Source organism: Eubalaena glacialis, chromosome 9 (genome assembly GCF_028564815.1).
Source record: "Eubalaena glacialis isolate mEubGla1 chromosome 9, mEubGla1.1.hap2.+ XY, whole genome shotgun sequence".
In the NCBI taxonomy this organism is placed as follows: domain Eukaryota; kingdom Metazoa; phylum Chordata; class Mammalia; order Artiodactyla; family Balaenidae; genus Eubalaena; species Eubalaena glacialis.
The window spans coordinates 108,742,510-108,759,953 of NC_083724.1; the positions used below are offsets into that span (position 1 = coordinate 108,742,510).

Consider the following 17,444-nt stretch of genomic DNA (forward strand, 5'->3'; position numbering starts at 1 on the left):
CTATTACAGCTTTTAAATGCTGTAAGTAACCATACTGTGCAGTATTCATTTCAAAGCTATCTTTTATGTTGCACAACTGCCTTTGTCCTTGGAATGTTAGTTTAAAATGATTTCATAGCTCTATAAAAAAACTTTCCAAAGTTTAATGGAGAATGCTTACTTTGTCAGTTAAGGGCTTTTCTGTGAGCTAAACTTCAACATGGATTTAGGTGAAATCGTCTTAACATGAGAATTCTGTCCTCGATGGCAGCAGAGATCTTGGTGATGACTTCCTCAGCATGACTTGTCCCTTGAGCCACTTTGCTTGATTAAGGCCTCGTTGCTCTCCATGTAGCTCAGTTGTCATCCTAGTATCTCCCTTCACCATCCTCCCAGAATTCCCTCGATATCACTCTCCGGTGTTGGAGTTCCCATTTGCTGCACTCCATGCTTATACCTTTTTATGGTATTACTCTTATTTTGGTGTGATGCACATTCTTTAATAGGAGCATGGGTGATAAATTCTTGTGGCCTTATGTGCCTGAAATAGCTTTGTTCTGCCCTCCCACTTGATTACTTGTTTAACTAGGTAAACATTCTGTGTTGATCATTTCCCTTCAGAATCTTGCAGACATTGTTCTGTTGGCTTGTTGCTGAGTGTTGCTTTTGTGATGCCCAGAGCCATCTGATTCATGATCATTTATGTGTTTACCTGGCTTGGGTCTTGGTTTTGGTCTTTGTTCCCATCACCCATCTCCCCACCCGCCTGGGCAGCTTATAGAATCTTCTTTTTGTCCTCAGGTTTCTCAGATTTCACAGCAATGTGCCTTGGGTATGGCTTGATTTTCATTTATTATGCTGGGCTTTGGTAGACACTTTCCTTATGGCAACTGATGTTCTTCAGCTCTAGGAAGTTTCCTTGAATTATTTTATTGATATTTTCCTCTCCTTCTCTATTCTCTGTTCTCTCTCTCTGGAACTCTGGTTAATTAGATGTTGGACCTCCGGAACCTGGCCTCTGATTTTTATCTTTGCTCTCTTATTTTCCATCTCAGTTCTTTTGCTCTATTTTCTGAGAGACTTTACCTTTATTTTCCAACCCTCTGATGGAATATTTTGTCTCTGCTATTATATTATTAATTTCTAAGATCTCTTTTTTATGTTCCTTGAACGTTTCTTTTTTAGAGCACCCCTGTTCTTATTCCACAGTTGGAGTATGTTTTATCTCTTGGGTGAGCTTAATAATATTTTTGTCTTTTTTACTCCCTGTATCTTTTTTCCTTTTTTCAAGTTTCCTTCTCCCTGCATGGTTTCTGTTTGTTCCAGGTTGCTTTTTATGTGTTTGTTTTGATTGCTATTGTTAAAAGAGAAACTGAGGCATGTTAAAAATTTTAAGAGCTTATTTGAGCAAAAATCGATTCCAGTCAGGCAGCATCCAATCTAGCACATAGAAAGGTCTGAGGAGCTGTACAAAATAAAAGACTTTAGGTGGGAAAGGAGTGGGAACAAGGTTGCTTTCCTTTAGGGGATGGCAGGGGTCTATCAGGCAGGTTACCTAACTAGTGCTAATCAGGCAATTCCTGATTGACTGGTTTAAGATTCCATTTCTGGGAGAGCCGAAACTATAATTTAGTCTCTTTTTTTGACCAACCATAAACAATTCCATTTTAGGCCTGTTTTGTTTTTTAACACTATCTTCCATGTTAAAGGCTTTCTTCAGATTTCTGGTAATCCTTGATTATTTCCTCATAATCAAGATTGAGAGACTACAAAGCTGACTGGAAGCTCTAAGTGTGGAAGTGAGGCTTGTCTGCTTGAGGCATCACAGTAGGGTAATCCAATTGTGTCATTTGTTGGGTAACCCCAGATCAGTGTATCTTTAGGTATTTCCCTTGTGACTAATGAGATTCTCAGGGGAAGATTTTCCAAACTCCTGCCTAGGGAGTACAATTTGGACACAGGCATTTCTGGGTGGAAGGAGCCCAGTAAGGGAAGGCTCAGCAGCATTTGATGTGTATGTGGCTGCTTAATCGACCTGTAAACTGTCTGGTGCCCATGTCCTCAAAGGTGCTTTTGACTGGCTTGGTGTCCCCCAGTCCAGAGGAAGAGGGGCAGTCATTCAGAGGCATCGAGTAAGGGAAGGTATCTGGGAATCTTAACTTCTGAAAAATACTTTTACCCTGTTCTTCCTTGCTTTGGCCACCCCACTTCACCTTAACATCTGAGCATGGAGTGTAAATCAGGTTGGCTTTCAGGTTGTTTTCACCCCTGGCAAGGTATTTGGCTTTCTTGAGTCGGTTAAGCCAGTTACTGCTGATTTTTCTATATTCCAAAATTTTGCAGCTGTTGTCCTGTCTCCTGTCATAATCGTTGTGGGATTATGATTTTCTTTAATCCCTTTAGTGTTGTTTTAGTTGGGTTTGGGAAAGGAACAAGATTAGATACGTTGTCAGTCTGCCATTTTAATCCAGACCCCTTTAGAAGCTTTTTAAGAGTTTATGCAAGACATTTTTATGAAACTTCTACTGTGTGCCAAACACTGAGGCATGCTCTTGTCCTTTCCATGCAGTGTGTGCGTTAGTGCTCATTTACTAAAATCACAGTACCTAAATAGTATAAATGGCCATTTAAACAAACATTTGAGTCATCTGCAAGAGTTTGAGGGTCACAGTTGCGTAAGTTAGTAAATACCTCTGTTTGAACAAATGCCTATAACAATGGTAATATAGTTCTGTTTCTATGGGGAAATATGTACTGAATACCACCCAGTACTGGAAATGGGTGGAAATACAACTGATCCTCATTATTTATGGTAGTTTGTTCTATAAAGTCACTGAGAACACTGAATTAGCAAATACTGAACCCTTTCTCCTGTAGGATATATAAGGTTAAGTTCCTGCCAACTTCTGGTCACATTTTCATCAGGCAACCTATAACCTTGTTTTATTTGTATTTCTATTTACAGACACCTTTTTAACACACCTGAATGAAGCTTATCTAACACGTTTTTTCACACAGCCTTCTTGAGCTTAGGAGCACTAGACAGCACTGCAGCACTGTGCTTGGGGCCATTTTAAATGGCAAAATCGGCAACAAAAAGCACAAGACTGCAAAAAAACGTGGCATTAAATAAACTACAAAAAGGACGCTTATACTCTCATTGTTTACAGTATGAGAGCTGAAGCAAGAACACAAAGCATTGCCTTGTTCCACCTCAGCTGGGAACATGTGTGTCTGGCCACTCAAAATTTTCACCATTCTGTGCGTGTCCACAAATCACTGCACAATTGCTGAGAGTTTTGATTTGGGGATTACAAATAAGTTTTAGCAGGTAGGTAAATTTGCAAATAGGGGACCCATAAACAATAAGGGTCAACTGTATATCCTGTCCCCTAGCCCTGCAGGGAAAGGCATTTATAAAGCCTCTAGAAGAAACTGCAGATTTTATATGCATTTATGCACGTGCTTAAAAAAGCTGTTGTTCTCCAGTTGTTAGTAGCCAGTGTATGCCATATGGGCAAGTAATAAACTCAGTAATTAAGTTTACATACATTACCTCATTGACTTTTACATTGACTTGTGAAATAGATACTATTTCTACTTAAAAGAAATGAAAACTAGTTTGAAAGATTTGAGTAACTTATTCACACTCCCACAGCTAGTAAATAGGGGAGTGGGGATTTGTCTGACATCTGAGGTCTTAACTCAGATTGTACTGAACCTCCACTCCAAAAGGATCCTTGTTTCTGCTGCTAGGTCACGGGAGTTGTTTGTGAGTTAGAGGGATGTGTGGGAGTGTTCACCTGATTTATTTTTTGTTGAATTCTCTCTTTTAAAAAAATTTGCCTGATTGTTTTCATGATCTTTTAAATTTTAATATTTGCTTACTTTTAAATCTGATTCATTTGTATAATTAAAAAGTATAGAAGTTAGAACCAGGAGTATCTCTGTTAAATAACATAATAAAATCCACTTACTTTACCCATGAGAAAACTGAAGCTCCAGGAAATAAACTTGCCCAAAGTCACACCGTTAGTTACTAAGACCAGTATCCAAATTGCTTAACTCTCAATCTAATTGTTTTCTCTGCCTAAGCTTTATGTAGCCCCATGTACTCAAAAGATTGTTTTAACCAAGTTTAACAAAGAGTTAGTACCCAAAGTTAAGTCAAAATCTATTGTAATACGATATGCTCACTACTTTTTAACTTTGACATCCGGGAGTGAACCACTGATACCGAGACAAAACTGCATTACAGCAGGTGGAGAAAACTCCGCTGTCTACGGGGGCCAGACGCTTAGGAACTGAGTCAACTAGAGAGAGCCTGCCCCCTAGGAAGCACTGTGCTCTTACTGTCATTTGATTAGTGACACTTGAAAATGCAGGTCCAGTGTAATCAGATCTTCTAATTTTTCATGGGAAGCTAGAAAACCAGATATCATTATGAAATATTGGCAACTATGTCAGACTTTAAAACCACACTGTAAGACGAAAAACAAAAATGTCTGTGGACCGGTTTGAGGCTACCAGTTTGAAATCTGTACTTTAGAGGATTCAGCTTATACTGCAGCTTTCATTTCTCTGCACCATTAGTGACTATGAGAAGGAACCAAAACTGGGTTCTAGTGACATGTTAAATGAAAACTCTTGAGTTAAATTTATAAGTCAATAAGCCAGGCACAGTTAGTCTGGCTGTTTACCTCATGAAATAATTTGTTTACATGTGTTTTGGCTGTGTGTTGCCCACAGTGCAAACATCATATGTGTTTATTACAAGTTAGGATTGATACATGTTTTGAAGTTAAGTGTAGAATTTTGCAGTCTCATATGTTAGCAGACTTGCTGTCCTTATCTAATGCACGCAAGGCTCTGGCACTGCATTATCACCTGCTGAAAATACGTATTTTATCTTGTTTTACGACAGTAGACATTACACAGCATCTGCAGCCAAAAAGCTTTACTCACCCTCTTAGTACCCTCAGAAATAGAATGTCCCCACATGCATCCAAAAATCTTACCTTATTTATTTCCTGAGCAAATAATGGGAGTTACAGTTCTAAAAGCAGGAATTGGTGTAAAACTAAAGCATTCTAAACCTAATGTGCAATTGTCAGTTATTGATGAACTTCTTTTCCATTAGTATCAGAAAGAAATAGATGAGAGTAAATACCTGAAGAATTTGGGGAGAACTGTGTCATTCTTCCATCTTTTTTTAAAACTTATTGAAGTATAACATACTTACAGAAAAATACACAAATTATAAATGTACAACTCAATTTTCTCAAAATGGATGTGCCTCTGTAATCAGCACCCAAATTAAGGAATGACACGTTTATCCGTATTACTATTGATGGACATTTGGCTTTCACATTTGGGAACTATTACATTTAGTGCTGCCGTGAACATTCCTATACAAGTGTTTTGGTGAACTTAGCACGTATCTCTGTTGGGTATATACATAGGAGTGGAATAGCTGGGTCATAGGATATTTATATGTTCAGCTTTAATAGATCCAGCCAGTTTTCCAGTGTGTTTGAACCAATTCCGACTCCACTAGCACTGTGTGACAGTTCCAGCATCCTAACCAGCGCTTGATGTTGGCCTTTTCATTTTAGTCATTCTAATGGATATCTCCTTGTAGTCTGGATTTACATTTCCTGGTGATTATCGAGTTGAGCACCTTTCACTTGCTTATTGGCCCTTTGGATATTCTCTTGTAAAGTACAGATTCAAGTCTTTTGCACTGGCTTTGTAAACTTTTTTTTTTAACTTTTTAAAAATAGTCTGCCTATATAAATATTCTCATTCAAAAAATGAGAATATTCCCCCCCCCCATTGACTCCACTGCAGTTGTTAACATCTTAGAGATCTGCTGATATATGTATAAAACTAAAATGGCTTTGGCCCACAAGATTGCCTTCTAGATAACTTTTATAAACAAGAGGAAACCTTGCGTGGAGTGTTCTTTTCAGGCCATTTAAACTATCAGCATTTATTAGTAGTAAGAAAGAACAAAATAAAAGTAGTAATAAACACAGACATAACTTTTTAAAACTTCAGCCATTAGAATATATTGCCTTTTTGGTTTCATGGATTTGTTTTATGAATTCTGATTGGAAACAATCAGCTAATTAATTAAATCAGTTAATTAGTATATGTTACTAATTAGAGGAGTTAATTTAGAAAAAAAAGGTAGCTTAAATTTTTCCTTTTAAAAAATATTTATGTATCACTGTTGGGGTTTTTTTCTGCTTACAAATAATATCTGGTTGTGGTCAAAATTTTTTAAGTTATGGAAATACATAACAGAAATTAAAAGTCTCCCATAACCTCACTTCCCAGAGATAATTGTTGCTGTGTTTTCATCCAGATTTTCCTTTATGAATTTGCTGACATATATCACAAATGATATACTCTACATACTGTTTTGCCACTTGCTTTTTTTTTTTAATTTGAGTATAGTTGATTTACACTGTTGTGTTAATTTCTGCTATACAGCAAAGTGAATCAGTTATACATATACATATATCCACTCTTTTTTAGATTCTTTTCCCATATCGGTCATTACAGAGTATTGAGTAGAGTTCCCTGTGCTATACAGTAGGTCCTTATTAGTTATCTATTTTATATATAATAGTGTGTATATGTCGATCCCAATCTCTCACTTTTATCCCCTCTCCTTTCCCCCCTGGTAACCATAAGTTTGTTTTTTACATCTGTGACTGTATTTCTGTTTTGTAAATAAGTTCGTTTGTACCATTTTTTTAGATTCCACATATAAGCGATATATATGATATTTGTCTTTCTCTGCTACTTGCTTTTTTATATATATAAATTTATTTATTTATTTTTAATTTATTTTTGGCTGTGTTGGGTCTTCGTTGCTGCACGCGGGCTTTCTCTAGTTGCGGTGAGCGGGGGCTACTCTTCATTTCGGTGCGCGGGCTTCTCATTGCTGTGGCTTCTCTTGTTGCGGAGCATGGGCTCTTGGCGTGCAGGGTTCAGGAGTTGTGGCACGTGGGCTCAGTAGTTGTGGCTCGCGGGCTCTCGAGCGCAGGCTCGGTAGTTGTGGCGCACGGGCTTTGCTGTTCCGCGGCACGTGGGATCTTCCGGGACCAGGGCTCGAACCCGTGTCCCCTGCATTGACAGGTGGAGGCTTAACCATTACGCCACCAGGGAAGTTCCGCCACTTGCTTTTTTAACCTAACAATAGTTGTTGTTACTGGATTTTTAAGAGTTTTAAAAATTATCTATGATAATTGGATATTCATTACTGACAATAGGAATGCCTTATTGAATAGATAAAAAATAAAATGTAATTAGTATATCAGTTTTATTAGCCTTACTTATACACCTCTTAACTCGTTCATTTTCTGGCAGGTTCAGTATGCATCTTTTAATTTACCCAACGCAGTTTTTTCCTAATACACAGAAAAATTCCAACTGAGGAAGATCTAAATTAATAGAGTTTATGAACAGGTTGAAAGTGGCTTGATTTTTCAGCAATTCTTTTTATATTTCAGGCATCCAAATCATGAAAATTCAGCTACCAAATTGATAATTCTGACTATATATTCTTCGTGAGAACTTCTCTGGATTGAACCTGTACTTTTCACTTTGTAATAAGGTGGTGCTTCTGATCATTTCAGGTGGTTTGGGTGGCTGTCAGATCAAGGATGTACTCTGTAGAGAACCTAGTCATCCAAGGGTTATGCTTGTTTTCTAGTTCACTCTTCAGCATTATTGGGAATGTCGTCAGATCCTTCCTAAAAGCGAGTATCCTGGTGTCTGATTGGAAATCTCCAAGTGGATTTTTTTTTTTTTCCAAGCAGTGAGGCTAAAAGTATATACTGTCGGGCTTTTTAAAGCAATATGTGACAAATTAAAATAAATTCCAAGGTATTCTGCTTTTTGGTGTAGTATAACATCTAATGCAGAAACAAAGTCTTCATTTTCCTGTAACGTACAGGCAACTCTTCAGATAAATCATTAAATTCTGAGGTCTGTAGTCTCAACTGGTTGCACCTCATATTGAAATGAGAATAATTGAGCTGCATTTTCTCTATCCAGGCTTAAAAAACTGTATAAAATAACGTTGTTGCTAAATATTAAGGAAGATATATTCATTTAATACCTTCATTGTAACTATTGTTAGTGAAATCCAGGTGGTTTAGGTTTGGAGGTTTGACTGTCTTGAGTTTCTTGTACTAAAGTAGTGCTTTGCTAGTTGAAGATCACTTTCCAGTTTTGTTAAGTATTTCACCCAGACAAGCTTTTATGTTCCAGTGGGACCAGATGGACGTTTCTCTGTGGATTATCAATTTGGCAGCCTCAGGAATAGAAAATAGACATTCTTCTCTGGAGGCTCTTCTGTGACTGAACCGGCATCGTGTAATAGATGTCCTTATTAAGAACTGGTTGAATGGAAGAAGGGACTGTCAAAGGGGAAACACGGTGGTGTGTTCGCTGCTAAATGTGAAATAACTAGTTTCAATGGCTAATCAAACATTGTAGGATAAATTGTTTTATTCTGGGTCCCCAAAAAAGGTGATTCAAAATAATCTATTAGATTTGCTTTTGAAACATTAGGATCCAGGAGAACAGAAATGTAAATGTCTCATTCCCCTCTCCTTCGATGCGTAGTACTGGCAACCCAAATAAAATGACTTGGTTTTTAGATGTTTTCACTAATTGTTTGGGAAAACAAGATTGTTTCCCATTTGTTCTTCTGGAAACAAAGAAATAGAGCTACGGTTCTTCAGACTGTTTGTGTAAATGGTCAAATTACTCTTTTGTTTTTTAAATGGTCTTGTTTCCTGAGCTGAGAACTCATTACCAGACTTAGCCTGCAGTATGTTTTTGTCTGCTAAATTAAAGCAAATCAAAACAAAGCAACAACCAAAAAGCCCACCATAACCTGCATGTAGGTTTTTAGCAGTAAGGAACTACCGGTGACAGATGCTTAGCCGTCATCTTGTGAACAACTTTGTTGTAATAAACGCAAACAAGAGTTGCACTGGGGGAGCTACCGGAACTGATTGATCAGACTTCAAGGAGAGTCATTATACCTTAAGCAGCCTGACTCTTTAGGGAGTGTCTGTTGAGGATACTGGAAAGCTCGCAGTGTGTGGTAGCTGTGGACGTTAGGAGGCTGCTGCTGCTTCCTGACGCCTAGTACCAGATTTTATGGCTATCTTTCAGTTTCGGTTAGGGTATCTTTCTATTGATGTCTTCTGTGTTACCTATTTTGAAAATAATTTGTCCCCTTTTCAGTTAGTCATTTCATGGGGGGGAGGGGGGAACCAGCCTGCTGGGTTGAAACAAAAACGTTGTGAAAGAGATTTAATCCCTTGCTTAGGAATGTGGGGATTTATAATTAAACTGATTCATTGGATGTTTGGCCAGTACTGGCAGGCGTAACACTGACTTTCACATGTGTTTTATGGAATAAATGTAGTTAATTAGCCTTATTCTCTACTCCTTGTATTTATATGCTATATGAAAAAATCAGCTATTGCTTATAGAACTTTCATTACTTGAGATCTGGCTTTGCAAGTACAGTTTTCTCTGTGCTTTTGAATTGAGGAAGGTATTAAGGGGGACCTCTGGAAGTCAGAGAGGAACAGATTAAACAGGAGCCTAATCAGAGTCCCAAGATGTTTCTTGTTTTTTTTTTTTAAAGGAATTACTTTATTTATTTATTTATTTATTTATTTATTTATTTATTTATGACTGTGTTGGGGCTTCGTTTCTGTGCGAGGGCTTTCTCTAGTTGTGGCGAGCGGGGGCCACTCTTCATCGCGGTGCGCGGGCCTCTCACTATCGCGGCCTCTCTTGTTGTGGAGCACAGGCTCCAGACGCGCAGGCTCAGTAGTTGTGGCTCACGGGCCTAGTTGCTCCGCGGCATGTGGGATCTTCCCAGACCAGGGCTCGAACCCATGTCCCCTGCATTGGCAGGCAGACTCTCAACCACTGCGCCACCAGGGAAGCCCCCCAAGATGTTTTGAAGGGTGGTTTGTTTGTTTTGTTTTGGAATGGAGGTGGTTGGTTTTTAGAGGGCTCCCTGAAGTGAGACTGATGATCTTAGTGGGTCAGTATTTGTCTTTCTTGTTTTCTTTAGGTTAATGTTTGAAATTTATTAATCAGATTGAATAAAATAGGTATCCTGCCCTAAGGGCTTTACTGCTTAGTAGAAAAGCTGTGATTTATAAAGTCACAGCATAATGAAATAAAGTGATAATGAAAAGCCTTGGGCAGACTGTGTAATGTATTTTAGGCTATTTACACAGGTTGGTTTGTCTAATTACTATTATTATTTTTGTTCTTGTCAGAATTGTCTTTTCTAATAGTAGGATCCTTCAAACTATTTAAACCAGATCTTGCTCGCTGCTGTAGAAAATAGGCTCAGAATTTCTTCGTAAAGTCCAAACTGGTCCTTTGAAAACTAACAGATGTTTGCCCTTCTCTCCAGTCAGTGAAAGGTGACAGTTACATGAACCCTTACACATTCCTTTCCTCTTTGCTTTTGAACACGTTAAGTGGAAGTGGATTTGCATCCCTTTGGGTTTTTGACCAAAGCACATACCCATCTCCTTCCTGCCTCCCTGGAAACTGGTTCAAGATTTGGAGAGAAGGGTTTGTTTGGGGGCGTTTCCCATGTCTTATCTCTGAGCACATGCTAGGGTTGAATTTATTTTGACCCTGCGTTTTAAATTTGGATCCAAAGCAAGAGTTTAAAGTGCAACAGAAGAAAGTCCGCTGCACTTTAGACATGAGGGATCCGGGGAGGAAGGTACGTACTTGCATTCGGAAGCTTTCTCATAGAGGTTGGCCATCTTTGTGCATACACATAATTGTAAACTGATAACTACTAGGCAAAGGGAGAATGCTTAAACGTATGTAAAGATCTGTGTGATGCTTACACTGTGTGTTTATGTGCTTAATTTTACAGTGATGACTCTAGTATTCATAATCTTGAAATTGATGGCGGAGCAAGTAAATTCTGAATTTTTACTTGAAAACCTTTTGGAAAAGCTTAGGATGGGTATTTGCAAGGAAAAAAATATGTCATTTGTGATTGATCTTTAAGGGAATGACTGAAAAAGTATATAGATATTTTAGGCATTCTATCATTTTGTCTTCTAAAGCATCAAATAAAGGAGGCTATAAATGGTTATTATTAAAGGTCACCCAGATTCTCCTCCAAGTTGAGAAGCAAGTCTCTCTTCATTGATTATTATTTATCTTTATCCAGTAATTTCGAGCACAGTACCTTGTATATATAGTAGGCTCGACTGATTTCGTTTTTGACTAATCTTTTCCAGAGCCTGGCCCAACTAGAGAATCTGTGCAAACAGCTGTATGAAACAACAGATACAACCACTCGACTCCAGGCAGAGAAAGCCTTGGTTGAATTCACCAACAGCCCTGATTGCCTGAGCAAGTGCCAGCTACTCCTCGAAAGAGGAAGTGTACGTAAGATTTGGAAAATCCTAAAGGGTAACAGGTTTAGGAAAATATATTCTGGTTCTGAGTTTAGGGGTGGATTGGGATAACTTCTGTTCCTTGATTTTTCTAGGTACCTCTGCCTTCTTAATTTTACTTTTAAAACGCACCACACCTGCCAGGTTGGCAAAAAAGGCCTTACAAACTCATCAGGGAAAATCTCATTGAGCGTATATTTTTGTCCTGTAATTTTTCGTCTTGAATCAAATTTCTGGGCCTCCTTTTCTGTTTTTTACACTTAAGTACCACTTCGTATCCTTTACAAAGAAGACAGGGCTGTATATAATTGACATTTCTTATCCACAAAGTTCATGTCACCTTGTAAGATCCCTAGTCTTCTCTGTTTTTCCTCCCCTGTACCACAGCTGCTTCTTGTCTTAGAAGTGTAGGGGAAAAAATTACCTCGACAATGAAAATTACAGGAAGTTACAGTTTTTAAAATGGAATTAGAACCTCTTCCAGCTTAAAAATGGCATGCAATGATCAGTAATGCTTTTAATGAGACATGATTTGATTAAGTTAATATTTTTGGCAAGATGGAGGTCTTAGGAAGGGTAAGCATCCAACCAGTGTATCATGAAAGGGCATCAAGAGAGTTAGAATCCCAGCTAGACCAGGAGCCAGCACTCTGCTGAAGACTAGAAGGAAATGTGAAAAGGAGGAAAGCAGTTAATTTGTTGAGAGTATAGAATTCTAGATGACTTCATTTTTGAATTTGCGTTAGTGGTGTTACAGAATTTATGCAGTAAACTGAACAAATTATAGTTGGCTAAATAATATCCTTTAGTAGCTGAGAGAGCTAACTCTTTTCCCAAGTTTACAAGATTACAGTCATGGTCAGAGATTGTGTAGGGCTCTGTTCTATTTTCAGATTTTTTTGTATTTCTTTTCAATCCCTTGGCTCTAGGATTGATCCACTTAGATTTGTACTGTGGGAGATGGCACAGCTAGCTCTCATTTGACTCCCACTGAAGCCCCACAGTGTCATTTGTGACACTGTTAACTCCAGTCCTCATGTTGTCAGTCAACAGGCTGGAATAAAACAGGGTTGGTGCAATACTAAAAACACTTAATTATAGTGGGTTCTTCCTTTTTAATCTCTATTGACTTCTTAGTGACTTAGCAGATTTATTGGAATTATATGCAGAAACCATTTACATGTTATATAGTGTATAGATATACACTATGTTCTATAGTTAATAGTAACCTCTCTTGCATTATTAGCGATTTGACACACCTGCTTTAGTCAGTTTAAACCATGTTCAAGGGTGTTGAATAAAAATCACATGTCAAAGTCACTTTTATAGATTTTGTCCATAAACTTAAGTTATTTTATTTTTTTTTTTTTAATTTTATTTTTGGCTGTGTTGGGTCTTCGTTTCTGTGCGAGGGCCCTCTCTAGTTGTGGCAAGTGGGGGCCACTCTTCATCGCGGTGCGCGGGCCTCTCACTGTCGCGGCCTCTCTTGTTGTGGAGCACAGGCTCCAGACGCGCAGGCTCAGCAGTTGTGGCTCACGGGCCCAGCTGCTCCGCGGCACGTGGGATCCTCCCAGACCAGGGCTCGAACCCGTGTCCCCTGCATTGGCAGGCAGACTCTCAACCACTGCGCCACCAGGGAAGCCCCCAACTTAAGTTATTTTTATAACTGATGGGATGATGTAATGCCTATGGACAGCCTACTGTCTTAAGGACTTATAGTTTCATGGGAAATTATGTTCGACCCTTGATTAAATTATTTTGATGATTCTGAGTCTGTCTCTGTTACGTGACATTATATAATGTAGCCACGTGGGGGAATCTGAATTTGCACACGGCCCCTCCTTATACATTATGATCAGATAGAATACTCTGATTCTCCGTAAGGTTAAAATTCATTAAAATCCATACTTGAGAATGATAATGCTATTCCATTGCTTAGGGCATAATTTTTCTTTCTCATAAATAATTGTTATGAATTTACTACTAAAACTAGCATATACATTCCCCAAAGTTGTAGCTGATTGATAGTTGTGCTGATGGGAAGATACAATTGGGGATTAACTACCCAGCATAATGTGGTGGTTCCTTCTAATACTACTTCTTCTTGTCTTTTTTTTTTTTCCCCCTCTTTCTAATGCCATACTATAGGAATATTATGAGGTGAAACTTTTTGAAACATCATTATAACAAGGCTGTTGGAGGGAGAAGATTTCTTGATTTAAATGAAAGAAGAGATTTAGCTTCTTTTCTGAAAAGAGGCCCTCTAACTTCTGCCCCCTCAAAGTGATACAGATACCTGTATTAGATTCAGTTTGATCAGCCATTCACTTTATCCTGCCCTTTGTTCGTGACTGAAATCAGCTTAATGAGCACATATGCTTTGTGGGGCTCATTTTTCCTTAGTATGTGACCCTTTAAAATCCTGAGGATCAAGTATAGCAAAGCCGATTAATTTTCTTAAATTTGAGAACAGATCTCCAAGTTAAAAACTTTATGACTGACTAACTCAATAAAACTGAATTCTAAGTCCTTTCCCCCCTCTTTTCACAGTCATCTTACTCCCAGTTACTGGCAGCTACATGCCTTACAAAGCTTGTATCGCGCACAAATAACCCTCTACCATTGGAACAACGAATAGATATTCGTAAGTAGAGAGTTGTCTTTTTTCTCTTAAAGAAATTAGTTTAGTGATGTTCTAGTAATAGTTACATTTATGTTGCTTGTCTGATAATGTTCTGAAATTGCTAAGCATACAGAGCATCTAGAATCCAGTTTCTTTCCAGAATTTGGGCTTAAAAGTGAAGAGGACCCAATATAATTGCTTCTAGATAAAGCCTGCATTATCCCTTTGGTTTTCAGAAGGTTTCTTTCATTCAGTCTTTACTGTCACTAATAACTAAGAAAAACATTGTTAAGGATTTTGAATTCTGTGCAGACCATGCTATTTAACCATCGAGGGATAGATTGAAGGCTGCCTTACCTCAGATTCTTCATTGTGACACGTTGTATATTCTGAGTTGGAAAGCCTATGAATCTTAAATTCCAAGTCCCATTTCTCAGTAGTGTGAATAATTAGGGAAGTTTAGGGTAAATAGTTTAAATTTACTACTTCTTAGACATTTAAAGATGTACACCCTTCCCTGGCAGAGCCTTCAACGACGTAGATTACTTTTGTTTTATAGGGAACTATGTGCTCAACTACCTTGCCACTCGGCCAAAGTTGGCTACTTTCGTGACACAAGCACTTATTCAGTTATATGCCAGAATCACAAAACTGGGCTGGTTTGACTGTCAGAAGGATGACTATGTCTTCAGAAATGCAATCACAGATGTCACAAGGTTTTTACAGGTATGATTTATGTATTTGATGGAATAAAAATGAGTGAAGCAATATATGCTTACTTATATATTGATCTATAAGTGGAATTACTTGGTATATATTCTTCTGTGTCTTTTTAACTCTTAATATGTCTCGGCTTGACATGTTTAGATGTCAGCACAAAACCTTCATTCTTTCTAATGCTTACATACCATTCCAGTTTAAAATACCATAATTCATTTAACTCTTATAGGTGGGCATGTAGTTAGTATCTATATCTTGACTTAAATAAATACTTCAGTGAATATCCTAGTGTGCGTGTGTGTATATATATATATCTTTTTATACTTTGAGTTAAGTGTGTTTATAGTGTGAATTCCCAGCCTTTGAATTATTCAGTCAGAGGGATGTGTGTATTTTGGGTTTGCAAGGATATTTCCAAATTACCCTCAAAAAAAGTTGTTCCCTGCAACAATTAAAAGAATGCCTATTTCCCTGTACCTCCACCCTGTGAGCTCAGCTTTTTTATTTTTCCAGTTTCGTAGGTAGAAAGAATTGGTAGCTCAGCATTTGAGTTACGAATGAGACAGAACAAATTTTCATATGCTGATTTACTACTTATTTTTGTTTTTCTGTGAACTTCCTATTTATATCTTACGTACATTTTTTTATCAGGTTCTTTGCCCTTTTTTGTATACAGTCGCTTTGTAAATTATCTTACACATTCATCATTTATCTTAAATGTGATTTGCTAGTTTCTCTTTCTGTATGGTATGTATGGTATGATACTTAAGGGTATTTTTAAAATACAAAGGGTCTCAATTTTGATGAAGTCAGATTTAGCAGTCTTCTTTTATGGCAGGTTAGATTTTATGTCCTGCAAAGCAGCAGTTTTAAACTACAGTTTCTTGCTACATTGTCTAGGCAGTTTTTTGTTTTTTGTTTTTTTAAATTATTTATTTATTTATTTATTTATGGCTGTGTTGGGTCTTCGTTTCTGTGTGAGGGCTTTCTCTAGTTGCAGCAAGTGGGGGCCACTCTTCATCGCGGTGCGCGGGCCTCTCACTGTCGCGGCCTCTCTTGTTGCGGAGCACAGGCTCCAGACGCGCAGGCTCAGTAGTTGTAGCTCACGGGCCTAGTTGCTCCGCGGCATGTGGGATCTTCCCAGACCAGGGCTCGAACCCGTGTCCCCTGCATTGGCAGGCAGATTCTCAACCACTGCGCCACCAGGGAAGCCCTGGGCAGTTTTAATAGCAGCACAGGACTCTGTTATTTCAAAAGTATGACTGCATTCCAAATGCTGAAATCAAGCTGCACAGGCCAACTCTTTCTGCCTTTTTCTTTTTAAACCAGGATAGTGTTGAATACTGCATCATTGGTGTCACAATTTTATCTCAGCTAACCAATGAAATTAATCAAGTAAGTGCTACAGCCTTCCTCATTGAAGTAAGTGCCATATTTTTTCTTAGTATTGGTGTTTTCTGCTGTGTGTGGGATGATCTTTTTTGGCAGTTGTGTGCTTTTGCGGTAAGTGATTAATGCCCTTTTGAAACAAAATAGTTCCATTGGGTTTCCCTCTGTAAGTGCAGTCTACCTCACTCTTATTATCCAGATCCCCTTCTGTCTCTGGAATATTTTTTCCTCTCATCTCAGCTTTCCTCAGTGGTATTAATGTTCACTGTTAGAGATGAGAGCAATGGTCCTAAGTCAGAACTTAGGAAACCAGCATCATTGGTGTGCCCCTTCTGCTGTATAAATTAATGTGTTTATAATCATTCAAAAATCAGTTCTCATGTGCTATTATTAAAGATTTTGCTGATAATCTTTTCAGAATGCACGAAACATTCTGCTAAATACCAGGTAATTTTTTTTAAATAGTCATTGATGTCACAGATTACTACAGAGGAAACACCAGTGGCTTTCTTTTGCTCTGGCTATTATTTTTTAGTCATTTACTTTTGTATCCAGCTAAAATGTTAAAATTATTGGACAGGCCAGAATTAATATTAATTGTAACATCTCACCCTTCAGTTGTCAGCTATTAATTACATTGGCATCATTGTTGCTACTGCTCGTATTTATGCAGACATTTCTGTTAACCCTGAGAAATTTTAACTGTGAGTTGGTACTATCTTAAATGCACTAGCTTATAGTCTGTTAAAATCTGGAGTCCATATTGTGTTCTCTGTCACATGCAATCCCCATTGCGGTTGGTAATTATCAAAATAATAGCTCACACTTTTGAGTGATTTCTATGTGACAGGCACTTTTCTAAGCACTTTACTTATATTAATTTTATTCTCACAGTAGTCCTGTGAGATAGGGACTCTGGTTATCCCATTTCCTAGATAAGGAAACTGCGGCTCATCATAAAGGTTGAATAATTTGCCTACAGTGTCACAGTTACCTGGCAACAGTATATGAATTCAAACCCACATAGGCTTATTGCAGAACCTGTGCTCTTAGCAACTAACTTATTATTTACCCACTATTACCCTTGTAGTAAGAGAGCATGCGTTAACTAGGTACAGAGATTGTGGGGTTAATGCTGTCCCCTTTGAAGCTTGGTTCCAGAAAATCCATCAGTGTTGGTATTTTTAAAATCTTCGAAATTTTGTCTTTCTTAAGAAAATAATAGAAATGTGTGTGACATACTTAAGATG

At 38.1% G+C, this 17,444-nt stretch overlaps 1 protein-coding gene across 2 annotated transcripts in view; it reads left to right on the forward strand.

Annotated features, from left to right (window-relative positions):
• Positions 1 to 17,444, forward strand: part of XPO7 (exportin 7) — an 88,718-nt gene that overhangs the window by 40,768 nt on the left and 30,506 nt on the right. The window contains exons 2-5 of one of the 2 annotated variants that reach the window (XM_061200656.1): positions 11,304 to 11,450; positions 14,013 to 14,106; positions 14,645 to 14,811; positions 16,135 to 16,227. In XM_061200656.1, the coding sequence (XP_061056639.1) occupies positions 11,304 to 11,450; positions 14,013 to 14,106; positions 14,645 to 14,811; positions 16,135 to 16,227 (501 nt within the window). The remainder of the gene's footprint in view (positions 1 to 11,303; positions 11,451 to 14,012; positions 14,107 to 14,644; positions 14,812 to 16,134; positions 16,228 to 17,444) is intronic. The other variant, XM_061200657.1, reaches the window with a different exon arrangement.